The sequence below is a fragment of the Vespa mandarinia genome, chromosome 3 (assembly GCF_050613455.1).
Source record: "Vespa mandarinia isolate Hongniang chromosome 3, ASM5061345v1, whole genome shotgun sequence".
NCBI lineage: Eukaryota > Metazoa > Arthropoda > Insecta > Hymenoptera > Vespidae > Vespa > Vespa mandarinia.
Genome location: NC_140812.1, coordinates 2,303,267 through 2,320,587, shown reverse-complemented (window position 1 = coordinate 2,320,587; position 17,321 = coordinate 2,303,267). Strand labels below are relative to the sequence as shown.

General features: G+C 35.7%; 4 protein-coding genes across 9 annotated transcripts; 2 read left to right on the top strand and 2 right to left on the bottom strand.

The window, feature by feature from the left end:
* The first annotated feature begins 314 nt into the window (after positions 1-314).
* mTerf3 (mitochondrial transcription termination factor 3) lies at positions 315-2,244 on the top strand. Its single transcript, XM_035878074.2, has 2 exons — positions 315-1,812; positions 1,903-2,244. The coding sequence occupies exons 1-2, from the start codon at positions 864-866 to the stop codon at positions 2,178-2,180; spliced, it is 1,227 nt and encodes a 408-aa protein (XP_035733967.1). The 5' UTR covers positions 315-863; the 3' UTR covers positions 2,181-2,244.
* LOC118446897 (endoplasmic reticulum-Golgi intermediate compartment protein 3) lies at positions 2,231-7,771 on the bottom strand. Of its 3 annotated transcripts, none has more exons than XM_035878077.2 (8): positions 6,889-7,771; positions 5,605-5,763; positions 5,399-5,515; positions 4,718-4,758; positions 4,528-4,598; positions 4,237-4,460; positions 3,982-4,110; positions 2,231-2,994 (listed from the first exon to the last, which is right to left on the bottom strand). In XM_035878077.2, coding segments are annotated over exons 1-8 (1,080 nt in total). In that variant the 5' UTR covers positions 6,890-7,771; the 3' UTR covers positions 2,231-2,656. The 3 variants fall into 3 exon arrangements, with proteins under 3 accessions (XP_035733970.1, XP_035733971.1, XP_035733969.1); XM_035878078.2 differs by having other exon boundaries at positions 6,207-7,759; XM_035878076.2 differs by having other exon boundaries at positions 6,229-7,759.
* LOC118446903 (reactive oxygen species modulator 1) lies at positions 3,164-3,980 on the top strand. 2 transcript variants are annotated; one of them, XM_085656071.1, is made up of 3 exons: positions 3,164-3,418; positions 3,561-3,691; positions 3,773-3,980. In XM_085656071.1, exons 2-3 carry the CDS (start codon positions 3,561-3,563, stop codon positions 3,879-3,881), a joined length of 240 nt encoding a protein of 79 aa, XP_085512197.1. In that variant the 5' UTR covers positions 3,164-3,418; the 3' UTR covers positions 3,882-3,980. The 2 variants fall into 2 exon arrangements, with proteins under 2 accessions (XP_085512197.1, XP_035733991.1); XM_035878098.2 differs by having other exon boundaries at positions 3,167-3,343.
* Positions 7,772-7,908: 137 nt separating the features above from the next.
* On the bottom strand, positions 7,909-17,320 carry LOC118446892 (breast cancer anti-estrogen resistance protein 3 homolog). 3 transcript variants are annotated; one of them, XM_035878060.2, is made up of 6 exons: positions 17,185-17,320; positions 14,194-14,413; positions 10,934-11,093; positions 10,245-10,523; positions 8,366-9,836; positions 7,909-8,249 (listed from the first exon to the last, which is right to left on the bottom strand). In XM_035878060.2, the coding sequence occupies exons 1-6, from the start codon at positions 17,225-17,227 to the stop codon at positions 7,918-7,920; spliced, it is 2,505 nt and encodes an 834-aa protein (XP_035733953.1). In that variant the 5' UTR covers positions 17,228-17,320; the 3' UTR covers positions 7,909-7,917. The 3 variants fall into 3 exon arrangements, with proteins under 3 accessions (XP_035733953.1, XP_035733954.1, XP_085512192.1); XM_035878061.2 differs by having other exon boundaries at positions 10,245-10,484; XM_085656066.1 differs by having other exon boundaries at positions 14,194-14,436; positions 17,185-17,317.
* Between the last annotated feature and the right edge of the window lies 1 nt (position 17,321).

Sequence of the window (17,321 nt, the reverse complement as noted above, 5' to 3'; positions counted from 1 at the left end):
CGAAGAAAATTAACTCGACTCCTCATGTTTTTATGTATGAACAAACAACATCCATAGTTTTATATTGAATTATAATTTTTTTCTTATGTCAATTAATTAATTACATTAAGTTTTCTTTATATACATCTCGGTATCACGTTATGATAATGCGACATAATGAGCAAAAATTTAACGATTGAAGAATAATAATAAATTAAAAGAAAGTAAAATTTGGAAGAAACAAAGAATCAATTGCAATTGGTTTGAAATTGTAATTTGCATTGACGAAGCCACATCTAGTAGTAAATCTATCAAGTTTTACAAAACTACGGACAAATGGACCTATACAATGTCGATAATGCAGATCATAACCAAACATAGTAATAACCTCCATTGGAGTTCGCTTTCGGATAAAAATTAATGTTCGACCGATTTATATCATTTAAGAAAAAACATTAGAAATGAAACGAATATGTATCGTGTGTGATATTAGTATTGTAACGTAACGTCTTAATAGATAAATAAAAGTCACACAAATTATATCTATATATTTACATGGCAAGTAAATGGCCGTAACGATAATACGAAAATAATAGCATCAAATGAAAGTTTGATAGTAAAGGAAAAATCGATAACCTGATCCTATGTGTCGTTCGATTACTTTTTTATACAACGATCGTAAAAACGGTTTACGTCGAAAGATCATTATCACCGTATTTTGATAGAAACATCCATGTCCGTGATATGGTTATGTTATCAAAACGTGGCGTTTAATTATTATTTTACAGGATAATGCAATCTCTTCAAACTTATAAAATTAATGTTAAAAATTGTAATATGTAAATTTTATGTGTTTTAATTTACAATTATAAAACGCAATAAAAATGTGGTCTATACGTTGTTATGCCTGCATTCGCAATGCGAAACAAATTTATGATATAAATACTAATGCTTTACGCTTTTTGTCGCAAAGTATTAACAATATTGTGGACTATGATAAAAAGGTAGAAAATGTAAATGATTCGACTAATCCCAATACACGTCCTTTAATGATTACATCTCAATTTGAGGAACGAGATTTGAATGAAAAAACTGATAACTTAACGAACGAGATTACACCTGTAGAGAATCTAAAAGAAATTCAATCGAACGTTTCTAACTCAATTCCAAAAATAAAACTTGATGTAGAAGATTTAGGTATTTGCGATGAAAATATCAAGTTACCTGAAGCTTTGGACACGTGTACCGAAGATCTCTCCGACATTGGACAATATCAACTTCCCAGTTATAATATAGCAAAATATGCAAATACCTCAGATACTATACAAAGATTAATGAAGCTTGGCGTAGAATTGTATAAACATGAGACCAACGTAGATCTGATGGAATTTTTCTTATCTAAAGACTTTGAAAGGGATCTATTCCCATATATAAGGTTCTTACACGATTGCGGTATACCCGGTGACTACTTTGGCAAATTCCTCACCAAAAATCCATATATCTTTAAACAAGATATGGATGATCTACATACAAGAATAAGATATTTGAGATTTCATCAATTTAACATAGAAATGATTAAAGTCATTCTTTGTAAAAATCCTACATGGCTGAATTATTCCACAAGGAGTATAGATACTAAGCTAGGATATTTTCAAGACAATTTTCGTCTGACCGGACAAGAAGTAAGACAATTGACTGTAAAAAATTCCAAATTAATAACATACAAGATGAGTCATATAATGGAAAATACATTTGCTATAAAAGAAGAAATGGGTTTCAATAAGATCGAAAGCAAAATTTTACTAATGACGCAACCCAGATTATGGATGAAATGTAAGAATTTCAATCTTTAAATAAATTAATACAATCTATTCCGTCATTTAATTTGTAACTGAAAATTCTAACTATCTTTTATATTTTCAGGTAGAAAAAATATAACGGATACGTTTGACTATGCGCATAATCAGATGAAATTATCTCATCAATTTATTTTGTCTCAAGCATACGTCTTGTTATGCAGAAAACGCAGACTGGAGCAGAGGCATATGTTTTTGGTAAAGTTGGGTAGAGCGCAATACGATCCAACTGTACCGTTGTATGTTTCACTCAAGTCTTTGATTTGTGGCACGGACGACGAGTTTTGTCAAAATGTAGCAAAAACATCCAGCGATACTTATGAATTATACCTAAAAAGTATATAAGTGTTTTACGACTAATTCAATTATTTAATAAAAAGAAAAGAAGACAAAAAAAAAGAAAAAGTATTTTTATCGATAAGCGCCTCCTCCTTCTCCTTCATATTTTCCTTTTATTACATTTTTGTATTTCTTTTATCTGATTTGTTTTTCTTGATATTTACAAACTTGGTATACACAAATATTTTACATCGCAATTGGTCTGGACGTACATGCTGTTTGTTGCTGGCGATTAAACAGTCCAAAAACGTGTAATAAAATGCTATGATACATAGATTGTTATAATTACTGATCAGCTTTGCTGCATACAAAGTTCACTTTTTCTGCGAGATTCTTTTGTCACAACGTACGGATTGAAGATCATATATATATATATATATATATATATATATGAATTGTCCTTTGTGCGAATAAAAAATCGAAAAATTCCAATAGAAAGATGCGCGCACTTCGAAATTGTCTTTGTTCACACATTTCCCAATCTAATTGTATTTTCCTAGTTCAATTTTCTTTTGTATCGCTCGTACTGAATGATACAAAAGTGAATCTATCAATCCTGCTACCGTGAAAACGCCGCCGATAATGGCACAGGTGTTGGTCGCAAAATGTCCAAAAGATTTTGCCTTTTCCGTATATTTGACCATCAAAGGACTTAATTCGTAACTGAAAAATATTCCAGGCATGCCTGATTCGCCGGTAAACAGAGAAACCTGCTTGGAATGCCGCGTTACAGAAAATTGATTTGTTAAAAGGGTTGAACCATCCGCACGCACATAGGTAGTCGGTACAATTTTTATATAATGATAAAACATCATTGCTCCTGAAAGCAAAAAAGTAAATATGTATATATATAAGTAATATATTAATTGTCATGAATTAGGGGAAATTAAACTTTTAGTAGGTTGTTCTCATTCAAATAGCCCGCCATGTGAATATCGATACAGCGATATCAATCGAGACGGAAGTAACAGGAGAAACATATGTCGCTGCTTTTTCATTTTTCATCTCGCAAAACTAATATGGCGCCTCAAATATCGTAATACAAGTTGAGTCCCCGGTTCTTTGAGCGCTTTTAACCAAAAAAAAAAAAAAAAAAAAGGAAAAACGAAAAGAAAAGAAAAGATTTAAAGAAATAAGCATTATCGAGTGATTTAGTACGAGGTTATACGGTACGTACGATTAGCGATTTGCTGAGCTAAATATTAAAGAATCGTGAAAAATTTTTTCTCTTTCTTCATTCAGAGGTAAAAATTTATTGTACATCTGTGGTTAACTAGTTCTTATAAAAATGAAGCTATGAGAGAAAAAAAGCCATTAACAAGATGACTAATAAAAATTGTTAATAATAAATTTAATATCAATGTGTATTAATTTAATGTCTAATAGATGGCAGTTATACCAGGTACAGTGCAGCAGCAGAAAGTTTCTTGCTGGGATAGGATTACAATGGGTTTCACTATGGGTTTCTGCGTAGGTATGACCTCTGGTGCAATTCTAACAGGATTTGCAGCATTCAGGTATATAAGAATATATATAATATATATAACAAAAGGGCTGTTCAAATTGTGTACATTAATCACACTTTGTTTTGGATTTAGATATGGATTGAGAGGAAGAGAATTGATAGGCCATCTTGGTAAAAGCATGGTACAAGGTGGAGGTACATTCGGCGTATTTATGGCTATTGGAATGGGCATAAGATGCTAGTATTTTAAAAATCATATAAACAGAGCGCACCTTTAACTTACATAAGATTATAATACAAAGCATATTGTTGATTTCTTAATAAAATACTTATTAAGCATACCTTCCCTTGCAATTACAAGAGTGTCATCCATCGGGTTTGTTTTTCCTGGTATATTTAATCCAAAACTTAAATGGCGAATTTTGTGGGTCATGTTGAATTGAGACGAAGAATAGGGCTGCACATCATGTACTGTAAAGAAATATTTCATTTCTTATTTCTTATATTGTGCCCTAATAAATGACTTGAATGGTTATATAATTAAATTCATAACATTACGCTTAATTTAATGGAAATTAAAAAGTCACGTTGACATACCATGTACATGATTAACGGAGAAACTATCACCTGGTGCAATATGAAAACTTCCACCCACTCTATTTACCTCCATATAACCATAAATTTGACAGCCTTGTGTAAAAGCATGTTTCATCTTTTCTACCGATTTATCATTCTGACATTGTTTTATCGTAGATGGGACAGGAAGAGCCCATTGCCTAAGCCTATATGCTTCTTTTACATCTTCGCACGTATTACAACATCTAAAAATATTATACGTGAAAGTTCTTCTTTGTAAGAAAAACTTGACAAATTTACAAGGCAACTTACTTTATACCTGATGCTTCATTGGCCGCTCCATAGCAATCTCCACATGTTTCAGCTGTAATATTTCCTATTGTCTATAGAAAAATATATCGATTTTCTTTAATGGAAAATAATTAACTATTTACGAGTTGTATAATCGGTAAAACGGTAAAACATCAATAATATTGATAAATAAAGAAAATTATTCAATTACCTTCTCTGTAGTTTTACTGAGAGCCTTTGTGTCTGTAATATCTATGGTACAATATAATAATTAGATTACTCATTGTATATAATATTAATTGAACATAATATATAAATGTGTGAAATATATTGTATTCTTCTTTTAAGAATTCTTTAGTAGTAACGTTATAAGAGACCCTATAATATTATTGACTATATTAATCATCTACTTATCTAGAACAATGTCTCATTGAAAACCTACAATGATGACAACTTCCTCATCATAAATCACGAATTGCTCCTATATTATCTACGTAGAGATACATATGTTTTACATATTTTCCTCGAAATAACACTTTACACTAATTGTTCTTTAGAAGATAATGGGATTTTTGTAATGTTACGTTGGTGCATCATAATAGCACCAACGAAAGAACCTACGTGAAACGATCTATGGCTTTAAACGTGGAATATAACTGTAATTATATTCATTATTGTTTACCTATCATATCATTCAGAATTAATATAATTTTTCACGATTATATTTTATTATATGTATACTCGGTGCATTAACAAAATAAAGGTTCACTCGTTTTTAGTCGATATACAATATATGACTAATTCTTGTTCGAATTAGGAAATCGTGAAAATATTTTTAAATAACTCCCATAGAGGGTAATAATGCTTTGATTCAAATCGCTTGTACACATACTTGCTTTTTGTGGATCTTCTATAGGTTTTCCACTTAAATCCAGACGCCGCTTAAATATATTGTGTTCTATTTGCAAATGTTGTTCACCAGTTGTGTCCATGGCATCAATCGATAGAACTAGAACAAATTCGCAGCATTATTAGTATCATTTTCGGACATGAAACGTCGTTCCACATAATACAATAAGTAAAACATCTTATACTCACGATCGCATGATATCGCAGGGACTATTATATCCAAATTAATTCTTAATTTTGATCCTCTTGATGTATCCACGAATAATTCTTCACTTAGCGTAGGCGTAAGATAATAGTTTACTTCGGATAAAAATAATATTCCCATGATAATGGTACTAATAATAGTCACTGAAAATAAAATGTAAATTTTATTGAATCTCCAACTTTACTCGCATAATTACTTGATTATTTAAAACAAATTCGATTGCTCGCTATTACGTTCATTCAATAATAATCAAATGTAAACAATATATATTGGCCTTTGAGAGATACGATATTTTTTCTCCTTTGATTATTAAATAATATTATGTGTGAAAATTATGTTAGTAAAACCATCGTGCACAAGTATAAAAAAATATATGGGTTTGATAATGGGTTAATCGTTCTTTATAAAGATAAACACAAAACTTTTAAGGTTAATTAAACATTCAGCACTTTTTTTTTAGTTCACAATAATAAAGGAAAGGCAATCTGTTGAATTGCTCAGATAAGAGAACGTTTTACAATTAAGTAAGAAATATTACGAAATGACGTTAAAATCTGGAGCAATTTGACAAACGTCATGTTCTAACCTATAATAAAAACATATATTACCGACAGCACCGCTGAATGTTCTAATGAGAATATCGGCCTCTTCGCGCACCTTTGGATGCACGTCCAATTGTCGTAAAATTTGCATCCTCGAAAGTATAAAATTTCAAGGATATTAGAAATAACGCGAGCCACCTTGCACCGGTTATATTGTCGGCGTGTTAACGCAATTGACACATAACAAGACTATTCAAATGAAAACGAGTCAAAATAAGCGCCACCTTGCGTCGTTCCAAATCGAGATGGCGGTAAATGAGATTGGACGAAATCGCAATATATTTCAATAATTATAAAATTAAATGCATCGATTAATTTAACAATACTTTCGTTGTTTATAATTAAATGATACATTTTTACAATAATCTGCCTCGATCATGTAATTTTCAATTTGTTACATACTCAATTTATACTCAATTTATAATATTTCGTTTGTTCATTGTAAATAATAGTCGAATCTTTGGTATTAATTTATCGAATATATGTAACGTATAACCTAACGGACGGATCACACAGATATCTTATTGTTTTGTATTGTACCGTTAGGAGCCCTTCCTTGACGAGATATCTCACATTTCTTACGTACGAAAAAAAATAACTAGCTATTGGTTAGTAATAAAATGACTGGTCCGCAATATATTATGTTATATGCATGCCTCTACATACTGCCTTGATATCCTCGTAGTAATAATGGCGCTGAAGTCGAATATGGTGGAACTGTATGCGTGGATAGTACGATGTCTATGCTCTCTCTCTCTCTCTATGAAAAACAATTATGACGTAACAAAGAAGTGTAGCTGTTGTGTGGATAAAGTATGTATAAATAGTTAATTGAACTAGAATACCATTAAAATGCGTGCGATGCTTGTAAAGAAGATGAAAATTACTTAATTACCTCTGCAATATGAAAGAACTCAAATGAACGATCTAAATCATAAAGGAGTATGATAAATAATGAAACATTATTTTAAACGCATTGAAAAGTTAGGTTCGAGACCATTATCGATTTTCTCGAATGCTTTTGCTTTTTTTTTACTTGTGTATATTAAGTATGAACAAACATGAACAACATTTACAACGTAATATTGGCCAAACATACAATCAATTAAAATTAAGTACGTTATTGTACTTGAATGGCAGTCGCATTTCTCGTTGACTTTTTTAAATTTCATTTATAATATTGTTTTGTATTGTCACGGATAGGGTTGTATATTATTGCAGGAGATTGGTTTTTTTAAGACCGTCAAGGGTGGCATGCTTGACCTTCAAGATCCCTATGGCATTACTCTATGGCGATAATATAACTATATAACTTTTCGATTACATTCGTAATGATAAGTACACGGGGAGCCACACTAAGGGAGAGAACATTTTGATTTTTTTAATAGGCAATATTAAAACGAGATTACGGCAACTCAATTGGCTCTTATAGTTCGATTTTATCGCACGAAATACGTTTTGCCGTCCGTTCGTGAGCCGCCTACGTTGTTCGTAGCAATCGATTATTTTCAAAACATTCGTCGGAACAATTTTATTCAACATAATCGTCGCTTGATTGCATATGTCGCTTGCATCGCTTGTATCGATGTCCTTAATTCTTTTTTTTTTTTTTTACCAAACGATAACTTTAAGTTTTCTAATAAGATCCTACAGACTTCGAAATACAAGAGGTTCGGTATAACTCTATTATTTTATTTACGCCGATACTTCGCTAGCGGAGCACTTGTCGAACATTGCGTCCAGGACCTGACTGAACTTGAGATGCCTTTCCTCGGGTGCCACCGTGGCACCCCGACTACCCCATAAAAACTTTATATGAAATTCCGTTCGAAACGCATCAGATAGCAATTCGTCACTTCTACAACCTTCCAAAGCGATCTCAGCGTTTCGTCGGAACAATGGCAAGCTCTCGGCGAGTTTACGCGCAGCTTCTAGATGAGACCAAACTATGGAAAGACCGCAATCGGGTGCAGAGTTTTCCCAAGGCGAGAGTATCGCTGCTGCTAGTCCAGAAGGTGCTACAGTTCCTACGATAACGGAAAATTTCATTTCAGTGAAAACTGTCAGTTCAATAGAAAAAAAAGTCAAGTGCAATGTTAATAAAGGGGAAAAAAAAAAAAAAAGAAAGAGTGAATCATTCTACCGAGAACATCCTCTGGGCCACGTTCCTCAAGCAAAGCGATTGGTAGAAGATGGGGTAACGTCGTATTAGGTGCTTGAGGATTCGTGCATTCGTTCATGGCACGAAGAGTAGGCCTTAGCTTAGCTTCGAAGCTAAAAGCTTCTTCCGTATGCTTTTGCCTGAGAAGATGCCACGTGTTTGCCAATCTCTGTATTTGTGGCAGGCATAAGCCAAGCATTACACCGCAGAAACCATAAAGATTTCCTAGAGCCGTTTTGGTATCTATCGCAACCTTTATCCATTTACTGATCGTCGCCGCTCTCTCGATTGCCGTAGCACCGGCTAGAACGGTCACCGCGACTAGAAGCTTTAAACACTCGGACCTTTCGATAAGATCCATCCTAGCTTGTCTACCGTGAGGTAGCGTTGCTAATTCGATTCCGCTCAATCCACTACGATTGCCAGAACCAGGCTGTAGGGCGACTTCGAGATCGATCCTGGTGAGATGCGACGCTAAGACCCTCGGTGCCGAATCGTGCAACATCCCCGAGACGCCTCTTAGCGCGGTCGGATCGAGAGGCCGATGTTCTCCAGCTGGTAATAAAAGAGTCGAGAAACCTTCGATATCGAGCACCGTCGTGACTTCTAACGAAGGAGCAGCAACTACGAGCTGTTCCTCGGCACTTAGCTCATATTCATTGCCATTATTACCATTTGTACCGTCGTTACTGGTATTGTAATGACTTCGTATGACCACACCTTTTATGGGTGCGGACGACGACGGTTGACTGGTACCGCCTGAGTTATTGGTCTCGAATTCACTGTCCCCTGATCCGTTGCCACTATCACTTCCGGAAGCTTGATAACCCTGATGATGATGGTGACGATGATGATGATGTTGCTGATGATTACCAACGTACGGTACTCTTGGTGGTTTCGGCGGAGCAGAACCCGCTATCGTATTTTGATGATTCAATGGCTGATGTTGCTGCTGTTGTTGCTGCAACTGTTGTTGCTGTTGTTGAAGCGCTGGATCCGAGATCACTCTGATAATTTTTTGACGGCCCAATGACAACGAACACGAAGGCGGTTGACTCTGTATAGGTGGTATTCTTGGTAATGTACTCGATTGTATTGGAGCATTTGCTTGCTGATTTCCAGTCTCTCTGTTGGCTCCATGCTGATCTGGTACGTGGTGTTGCGCTGTCAAGGAATGGCTACGTTGTTGCTTCCTTGGCAATCGCGGTGGTGAACCGGTCGACAAAGACGACGAGGATGGACTCGAGCCATGTTGATTAACAGTAGGGCCACCGCTTACACAGGTCAGTGGCACCGATCTTGGCTTTGGAGTTATGATTCGAGCACCGCTCGCTTGACTTATCGGCCTACCACTACCGACATAAAAGGTTATCAGATCGGCGACCGTGTCGAAGGCTTCGTCCTCAAACTGGTATTGTGCTCTCTCGTAGACCGTTTCCGGCTGAATTACGACCTATAAAAGAGAGGCCCTGTTTAATACGAAATTCACTTTAGTATAGCGCATGCCTCCTAGACCAATTCTCATTACGATTCTATCGACGATCTTATCCGTTTCTACTTTGGATTTTTATCTCCATAGTATATCCATTTTCAAAGTTACAAGCGGTTCCTACATTTTCTTTTTTGCAATTTTTCCTTTTTCATTATCTTTCGGGTTCTTCGCAGAACCAGTTTGCAGATATATATATATATATATATATATATATATATATATATATATATATATATGTATATATATATCTTGTCGAACTTCTCTATTAAAAGTTTTTTTTACTACAATAGATTAATGACGGTACAAAGAATTCGTCAAGTTGCATCAGATTGATCTTAATGAAATCTCATTTAGATATCATCGGCTTACTCTGTTTATGACGAAATGAAGCGGCTGTCCCTTCCATCGTACGGTGAGAACATAGTTGCCTGGTTGCGAGGCACAATCCCTGACGAGGAAATCACCGTCGTTGGGTACTTCTGCTTCAGCACCTTTTCTACCACCTCGGAGCGTGCAACCATGATACCAAGCGTGCGAGCGTAAATCACGTGGATCTAAAAGCCGCAATTCTCTTTCTAACAGTTTCCGCGTCGATTCTTCCGGTTGCTCCTGTAAGAACGTCAACGTGACTTCTGTCATCGTCATTCGCTTGAAAGAACGATTAATATCAAAGTTCAGAGATTATTTCGCGTCATATTCAAAAATATCGCAGCGAGTATCAAAGTATCATAGTATCTAGCAATAATATCGAGCAATTAAATTCTGTAGATGCAGAATGTTACATCAGACGGCACGTAAAAAACATTGCACTATTATAGTCTCTTCGACGTAAGACAATTGTATCAATTAATGGAGAAGTGGTGCAGGTCTACCGAACCGACGAAGATTGGCTTAACGAGAGCAGCCTTGAATGCTTGATTCGCGATATCAAACTCGTCTTCAACAATATTCTCGCGTGAGAAGGATATTTCCTCGGAAATAAATATTCTCCAGGAACAGAATATTCATTCGATCGTTCAATTCGCTTTTAGTCCTTTATGAATGATTTTAAGACTTACCATTGATGGATTTAAATTATTGTTGCTCTCGGGTCCTTTCGAGAGAGATTTCTCTCGATGTAGAAGACATGCGTCGCGATCCTCCCTTCTATCACTCTTCTCCTCCTCCACCTCCTCCTCCTCTCCTTCCTCCTCCTCTTCTTCGACTTCCTCCACCGATCTGACAGAAGGATTAATTTTCACTCATGCATGTCACTCACATCGTGCACGTTAACGCACGTTTCCTTTTCCTAAAGTCGAACTTTGCGAGCTCGAATACGATTAAGCAAAGAACAAAATTTCGATTCTTTTTAACTCGTTTTGCCTTTAACGTTTTGATATTTCGATCCGTCGAAAAGAAAGAATCGACGGAATAGGGTTCGGCCACACGGCTCTCCGGCCGAGCGCGCGCACCCCACTGAACTATGTCCGTCGACCCTACAATATAGACAGTGCCGTATTTTTGGAGGGAATCAAAGGGGCGCTTCTCGCCTTATTAATAGAATCTGCAAAAAGCTATAAAACGCCTGCAATGCCGTATCGTGGATTTTCCTCTTATATCAAGCGTTTCTCCCCTCTGTTCTTTATTAAACGATAATATATAACGATAATAATAAATAATGATACAAGATGTATCAATTTTTCGAATAATTAATAAGATTTGTCTTTTTTCAAAATTTCTTTCTTTTTCGACGAAAACGTCGAAATATTTCCAACGTCATCTTTTTATTTCACCTAGAAACGAAATAACATTCTTATTGGCGATATGGCAAAACTTGATAATCGAAGTGGCGATAATTTGTTTAATCGATATCGCAATTAAATAAATTTTTTATTATAACGTGGTCTTATAAGGAAATCTCTACGTCCCTGTGGATGAGCCTACAGCAGGTTTCCTTCTCTCTTCCTCTTTCTCTCCACTCTGTCTCTCTCTCTCTCTCTCTGTCTCTCTCTCTCTCTCTCTTCTTCCCTCCCTTCTTACGCCTGCGTTTTCTCATCTCCCGAATCGCTTTAAACGTCAAGAAGTCCGTCGACGCGGTGACAGATACTCGTAGAGTCGTACGCTTCATCCACCTCGATTGAAATCGAGCCTTTTTTTTTAAGATACTATCGGATAGAGCTTCGTTTTTCCCTCTCTTTCTCTCTCAACAGTCTCATTTCAATATGGGGTTTATCGATCTTCGTGAAAATAGGGGAAAGTGCATACAGGGAGTTCGATAGTGCTTCTACGCGCCTGCGTCAAAGGCGCTCGATAGAAAGTATTTTCTCGAGTGCACGCAGATGCAATCAATCTTTTGCATGCTCTCTACTTTTCCATACTCCCTATCAAACGAACAACATCGAAACGAAAAGCAAATTTTTCTATGCTTTCACATTAATCAATCGCTTTTATAATCGACATTTTTTCATATCGAATTTTCCTAATAACAATAGTTAAGATCGATTTATGAAAGAATTTGTTCTTTATTATTGTTCTTAAATATTGAGATGAGCGAAAGAAAATTCTTACGTTATAACATATCCATAAATCAGACGTATGATTCATTTTCCAAAAATAGTGTTATTTAAGGAAAATCTTTAAAAATGAGATCTTTTTATCGTTCCACGACGATGATGTTTTTCGCTAATATCTTTTTTTCGGTCAAAATATTTCGCGAAATGTCGTATAAAATAAATATGAGACGCGCCGTAACAAATCTACCTACGACGAGGTTTTCATTGAAATTCAGGTGGTCGACATATGGTATTCACTGCGTATTTTCGTCGATCGTATCTCTCATCGTAAACAGTTATCTCAAGAAATTTTAATGGATCAGCTTTTATTACATTTTCATTTATATACGTTTGATCCTTGAACAAGCTCGGCCAATCAATGAAATCTTTGATTATTTGTATTTTCTCTTTCCTTTCTTTTCAAGCAATTTATTTGACCTAGTTTTAAACGAATTAAGATATCTCTTCAATCAATTCGAGTTTAGAATTACGAAAATGATAATTTTAATTAATTGTTCTATTTAAATTATTTATAAAAATATTTTCATATTCGAATCGATGTTTAATATCGATCAATCTCTTTATCATAAACTTTCGAGTAATTTCATGGAAAAAAAAATTATGAACTCGCACTTGGTCGATAAGGATGCTGTACCATGCATCGAAACACCGAGATATAGATTATTGACAGAGATAAAGATAACGTTACGCGTAAGCATCGCGCCTCCTCCTTTCCTTCGTTATCTTTCAGTTATCTCTTCGTCTCTGACTTCTGACGCTCTGTTACGTCCAATGAGATCACGCGTGGCCGATGCAATGTGCGAGAACGAAACCATGCTTATCTGCAGATGCGCAAACGTATTTGAGATAGAGTCGGTTATGCGATACGATGGAATGAGAAATGTGAGATAAGTTGGAACGAATGGGATAGGATGAAAGAACGTAAGAATCGATTAAACGCGCAAAACCGTTTGAAATTTTTGCAAAAAAACAATTCTATTAATACGTTTACATTATTCCATCTTTCAGATTATTACTCATCGATTATTGAATTGATCGATCATTTTCACCATTGATAAGTTTATCCTTCGAAAAAAGCGAATCACTGTTTTTGGTTAGAGAAAAGCTAAAATGAAACGATCGAAATGTAAATTGTCGAGGTCTTCGGATGTTGCACGAGTCATCGCTTACTTTATCATTAAATTATATCATCAATTTCTCGTAAGAATCGCAGACTTGCGTGTGCGATCGGAACACCAAGGACGAACAGTATGAAAAGCCTCGAAAGATTTCTCGCTCGCGGATGATCCTCGATTCGCGGTTTCCCTGATCTTACGTTATGGACTTCCCGCGTTTGTTGCGCACCGTATACGAGTCGGCACGTCATTTTGAAGGCAAAGATCGAGGAAAACCGGTTCGAGACCAGCCGGCTCCATTATGTGCCCGTGTACTGGTATTCCCGTATACCCTCAAAGAGGCTAATTCATAAATTATAAGTCAAGCCACTCGACTTTGGTGAAAATTTCAGACGTTAAGAGAGAGAGGGAGAGAGAAAGGGAGAGAACAAGAGTTACCGTCTCAATTTGTTATTCACGTCGATCGATATTTTTCATTTTCTTCATTTATCGCATACAGTTCTTACAATATTTCTACTATTTTTCGAAATATAGATTCACAATTCTTCGCAAATTTTTTTTTAAAAGAAAAATCATTCACCCAATGGCATCTCCTTATTAATTGGTTACATTAATCTAGCGGGATTCGATAAATTAGTATTCTTTCAGTACCTTTGATTAGCCCTAATGAAATTCTCTGGCGACGGTGGAGTCACGATCAGGCACGGTTCCTTTTGAATAATCACTTCTGGCTGTAGATGAATCGTATGTCTTTGCCGTCGAAGATCCTTGCAAGAGGTCGAAGAAGAAAAGCCTCTCTTGCGGCGTCGTCCGCTGGCACCTAAATTTTGTAGGGTGCCCATCGACGGAAATCGAAAACTCCATGCTATGCCTTTGAAATACGTAAAAATGCTACTATAGAAAAAAAAAAAAATGATGCTTTTTCCTTCTGTTCATATTATTTCAAATGATCATAGCAATTCTCGCTATGGAATTTCTAATACATTTTTAGCAAATTTTTCTAAACATTATCGAAAGAACGAAAGGACGGTATTCGAAAGAAAATAATTGCAAAAAATTCAAAATCGTTACATTCACGTCGTTTCTAAGCCATGTTTTCTTTTTACATCTGCATTGTACGATAGAAGAACGCAAATAGATGCGATAAGTTGTGATGTTTATCTTTTGTTTGTTCGCGGCGCCTCTGTTATTTGTACTATCGTAACAATAGTACGTCCACTGTCGCGAAAACAAGCCAGTCCATTTCGCTGGCCAGACATGATCGTTCAAGCACGCGCTTTACCGTTGCGCTCGAACACGCTCGAAAGCACGTTTGGATTTTTTCCAGAATCACGAGCTGCTACCTGCACTCTTGCAGATATATTCAGTTCATTTCGCTCCATAGGTCGTTTCTTTTCTTTCAAAGTTTCTTCAAATATTTACATATAAGAATTTCAACTACGATTACAAGTTATAGACAATTAAATATGCATATTGGAATGGTTTTAATTTATGATCATTTAAAATTGAAAATAGTATTAAATGATATCAAGTATGTCAGTTTTCGAAGCGACTTATTCTTTTTCCTTTTCACGCCTATCTATACACCCACTTATCGATTATTATCTGTACGCTTATCTATTCGTCCATCGACCCAATAATTTTCTAAAACAATTCAATCGCGTAACCCGCAGACAGTTATAGTCGAATGCGATTGAAATGTAATAATTGAGGTTGGTACCGTGTAATCGTGTATTAGTATCGACAACGATCTGTCAGTTGTCGGTCTGTCGGTCGATCGGTCGGTCGGTCGGTCGGTCGGTCGGTCGGTTGGTTGACGTAACTGAGCATGGCTGGTTTGAAAAAGCTAAGTAATCGGAATGCAGGTGTGCTGAGCTCGCCGTTGCCGTCGCCGTTGGCTCGCTCTCACTCTCCGCTTGCTAACATAATACCTGGCAACGGTGATAAGGTCGCCGTTTACCGAGATAACTATGCAATATACGAAGAGACGTTATCAACTCAAAAAAAAAAGCACACAAGCCCGATTGCCCCGAGCCATAGAATTGTCTGATATTGTCTAACTTGTATGAAATTTCACATGCGATATTATATTCATAATACATTGAAAAGGAGTAATGTAGAAGTTTCTATAAGACACGACAAACGAGTCGTTATTAGATAAATCAATGGAAGAATTGAAATTTATCAGAGATTTTTATAAATACTCCCAAAAGAAAGCATCCTCGGGAATTGTAAACACGTTGAAATTCTTCGACTTCTTTTTCTTTTGTAATCGTTGTCATCGGTAACATTTTTAGTTATCTCAAAAATACTTTGAGAAAGAGCAATTACTTACACGACTAGATCTTAAAGCGTGAAATAATGGGTGACTTTGACGCCATACGTAATTTATATCGTACCTTGATCAAATTTAGTTTCGCTTCAACTTCAACGATGAATTTCAGGTATAAGGAGAATTTGAAAGATTTACCTCGTTTAATCCATTCGACTTCCTATAAATGCTTAATAAATATCTCTTGTTAATGTAATTTGTCGGCATTCTGTAACCTTGACGCCACGAGTCTCTCTTAACGAGGTATAAACGATTAAACGAACGGATAAACAACGATCATCCTTCAAATTGTATGGAAAAGGAAAAAAAAAACGCAAGAAAAATTATACCGGGAGTACGCGTAATACTTTCTGAATACGTCATTGAGACCACATCGATGTTGCTTGCAACGTAACAAGACAGTATGTATATACGTTACGGACACATTACAGATGCTGTCGTAACTCGCAGGAAATATGACCTTTTGCTCGGCCGTTCTGTAGGCACCAAAACTACCAAGGATTTGTTGGACTCTTAAATCGTGATCATACATACGATGAAATCGTATACGATACATATATTCAACATGTATTGGTAAAAGATTCGATATTTACGTTACGTACGAATGTTTAAGTTTTAAGCGATCATTTATATTCCGTTGCGTTATCGCTAATCGGCAAAATTATAAGTTGCCTTACAGCTTTCTTGATCGAGCTGGTTGGCATGCAGAATTCATGCAATAAATTTCACATTATTCCATAGTATTTTCAAACTTTGGACATTTTCAGGATGCAGAATCACGGTCAACCGCAAATAATTACTTCGTACTCGTATCGATCTCCGTTAATGAAGCATTTATTTCTCTCAACGTTTTCTTTCCTTCTGTTTCTCGCTTTCTGTCAAATAATCGTTCAACGGACATCGAATTACAGCAACATGAATCATTTGGAAACATTTTAATAATATTGAATAGATCATAAAAATCAAGTGGCGACATGAGTATCTTATCATGATCTCGAAGAATATATTTTCGAAACGATTCGCCGAATTAAAGTGTCGAAACTAAAGAAACGTCGTTCTTTCGATAAAAGAAAACAGTTCGCGAGTCACGTGTGATCGATATAGTAAATCTCGAAGCTCGGAAAAACATTTATTAAAATAATGAGCACTTTTACGGAACTATTCATCGAGTAATAAAGTTTTATTAAAAGAGAGACTCCTATTCCTTTAGAAATTAATATAATGAAGAATTGGCAAAAAACGCATGAACGAAAAAAAAAAGGAAAAAAAAGGAAAAAAAAGAAAAAGAAAGAATGAGAGGAAAAACTGACTTTGAGTTCTACGCGACTTCAACTTGCTGGCGTTTTTTCCCATTATTTTCCGTGACGTAGCATGCCAGCGAAGGTACCACCAATCGTGTGCCGATGATTTTCTGCTTCTCGCGTGTAGTAAAGTGGAGCACACAAAT